Here is a 2,500-nt window from a genome sequence, read left to right as displayed (position 1 = left end):
CCTATATATATATATTACAGGTGGACGGCGGGTTCCTGCAGTTACCTGTTCATCATTAGCCAGTACCTGAGCTAGAAGTATCATATATCGTATCAAATTGCATGAGGTTTTAACAAGTTAACAGTGATGTGAATACTTATTTTGCAACAACTGCACATACTTCTTAAACATTTCACACAAGATAACAAGAATAGTAACTGTGTCTCATAGCAGTGATTCTCAACCTTTCCTCTGTCACTCCCTCCGCTTCATATACCCCGCCTATTATTTCCCTAACACCCATAAAAGAAATAATGAAAAAAGAAAACTAGTGCTCAAAAAGACACATACAACATGAAAACTCCCCATTCTAAAGATTCCGCCTAAAGTAAATTTGATGAAGATCTGAAATGCGTTCGTCCTCTGGCAAGATCTGGCATATGAGTAGATTTACCCCCTCCCTTGTAATCTTCTAACCCGGGAGGATCACTGTCTCGAGGTCCATCCAACAGGAGAGTTTCAAAACTACATACACTGTAAATACCATAAATACCACGGACAATCATAACAGGGCAACATATAAACAAGCGCCGGTGTGTAACATACACCCTTTATACGAGTGGGCGTGTTCTCACGACATTTAATGCCGAGGGGGGCGTGTCTCCGCTGCACGCCATGAGTCAGCATATGTGGGCATGACAGAGGGGCGCGGGCCTCGAGGGCGCCCCGAGATGTGTGTCATCGCTTACACAAGGGGCGACGACGGAGAGATAAAGGGTTAGTGCAGGTAGCTTTGCCCAACGGCTGGTGAAGGGGGGGGGGGGGGGTAGAGGGAAGGGCAGGAGTGAGAGGAGGAGAAACGAAAGAGGAGGGTATAAAGCAGACATAGCGGCAGCGGACGTGAAGTGGAAGAGCGGCGCCTCGCCCACAGGCAGGCGAGGCACAAACAGCTGAGCCTTACCCGCGGCCAGCTGGTGCAGCGGGGAGAAGGTGAAGGCCTCGGAGTAGCCCGGCGGCCCGGGGGAGAGGGGCGTCCTGGGAGAGTGCGGAGGCTTGGAGGGCGAGGGCGTCACTGCTGCGGTGATGAGCGGCGGCGGTCGGTGGGCGTGAGGGTGAGGCAGCAGTGGTTTGGTGCTGTGCGCGCTGCTCGAGGCCAGGCTGATGTCCCTGGAGGTGTCCCTGCTGAGGTCTCGCGAGGACACGCTCGGGTCGCGGTAGTTGGGCGGCAGCAGGGGCGCCGACCGCCACTGCGGTAAGACGCCCGTCCTCGGCGCGACCGGAGCGCCTAGGTCTCCTGACGAGAGCCAGGGGCCGCGGTAGGCGGAGTGCGGGCGGCGCGGCGGCTGTCGGTGGTTGAAAGCCGTCAGAATGTGGTTGACGCGATTCTGCCTGGCGAAGGCGTCTGCGGGCACCGGGTGGAGTCTGGGCGGGGACGGGCGTTGTCTCCGCGGGGGCGGGTAGTGGCGCGGCTGGGGGTGGGCGTGGTGCAGGTGGTAGTGGGCGTGATGAGGGTGGCGCGGGGCGGGGCTGAGTGAGGCGCGGCCCCCAGGGAGAGACTCGAGGTAGTCCGGCCCGGAGTACAGGCTGTCGTCTCGGCGATACACCACCTCGTAGCGGTACTGCTGACGGCGCCCGCGGCCCCCGCTACACCATCCGCACACTCGCCACGACACCATCACGGCCCGCCCGCCCCATACTCGTCCCGCACCCCGGCCACCCGCCGCCCACACCCACTACCTCACGCCCCCCACGCGACGCACACCCACTTGAGCCTGAGACGGGCACTAGGCCACCATACATGCCAGGCGCGCCACGCTACCAGTCGACGCGGCTCTCCCGGCGCGGCTTCGAGGCTGCCTTGCGCCCGACGCTGTTTCCACGCTGCCGACCCGCGGCCGCTGTCACATCACTCACGCCGCACGCACAGGCCACAGCTCGTCCGCTAGTCGTTTCGAGTCGACGGTCGATTGGCAAGTTTCACACTGCTTCGATATAACACCTCAATCACAACTAAAGTCACTCACTCCAGTCAACGTCAAAACCTAAAGCAGAAAGAAACACTTCGATGAGCAAGTGCAAAACCGCAGCGAATGTAAAAGACAGAGCGACACATCCTTCGAAAGGCGTACTAAAATAACTGGTACTTTCCCACGGGTAAATCAGCACAAAAAAGAAAAGAAAAAAAAAAAAAAACAATAACGGGGCAACAGAACCAAGGCTATAAATATTGGAGAAAATGAACTATGGGCATTTGAGGCTTTAATTACTAAAGTGACTGAACAAGCACGGCCTTAAAGGGGAGAGGGAATGGGAGTGGGAGTGGGTGGGGAGAGGGAGAGGAAAAGGAAGAGGCGGAGTGGGTGAACAAGCGAGAGAGAGAAGGAGATGGAGAAAGAGAAAGAAAAAGAAAAAAGAAAGAAAGAGAACGAGAAAGGGAGAAAGGGAGAAAGGGAGAAAGAGGGAAAGAGAGAAAGAGAGTAAGAGAGAAAGAGAGAAAGAAAGAGAGAGAGAGAGATGGGAA

The 2,500-nt window shown here is 56.1% G+C and overlaps 1 protein-coding gene across 18 annotated transcripts in view; it reads right to left on the bottom strand.

Moving 5' to 3' along the window:
- The window catches only part of LOC125027134 (membrane-associated guanylate kinase, WW and PDZ domain-containing protein 1-like), a 224,514-nt gene that overhangs the window by 46,967 nt on the left and 175,047 nt on the right, over positions 1-2,500 (bottom strand). For 14 of the 18 annotated variants that reach the window (XM_047615978.1, XM_047615976.1, XM_047615977.1 and 11 more), the window contains exon 2: positions 941-2,021. The exons of the other annotated variants lie outside the window; for them this stretch is intronic. In XM_047615978.1, coding sequence (XP_047471934.1) covers positions 941-1,655 — 715 coding nt within the window. In that variant the 5' untranslated portion in view covers positions 1,656-2,021. The remainder of the gene's footprint in view (positions 1-940; positions 2,022-2,500) is intronic. 18 annotated transcript variants of the gene reach the window in all.

This window comes from Penaeus chinensis, chromosome 7, assembly GCF_019202785.1.
Source record: "Penaeus chinensis breed Huanghai No. 1 chromosome 7, ASM1920278v2, whole genome shotgun sequence".
NCBI classification, from domain to species: Eukaryota; Metazoa; Arthropoda; class Malacostraca; order Decapoda; family Penaeidae; genus Penaeus; species Penaeus chinensis.
Note: the sequence above shows the minus strand (reverse complement) of the source record. Positions and strands in the feature narration are given on the sequence as shown.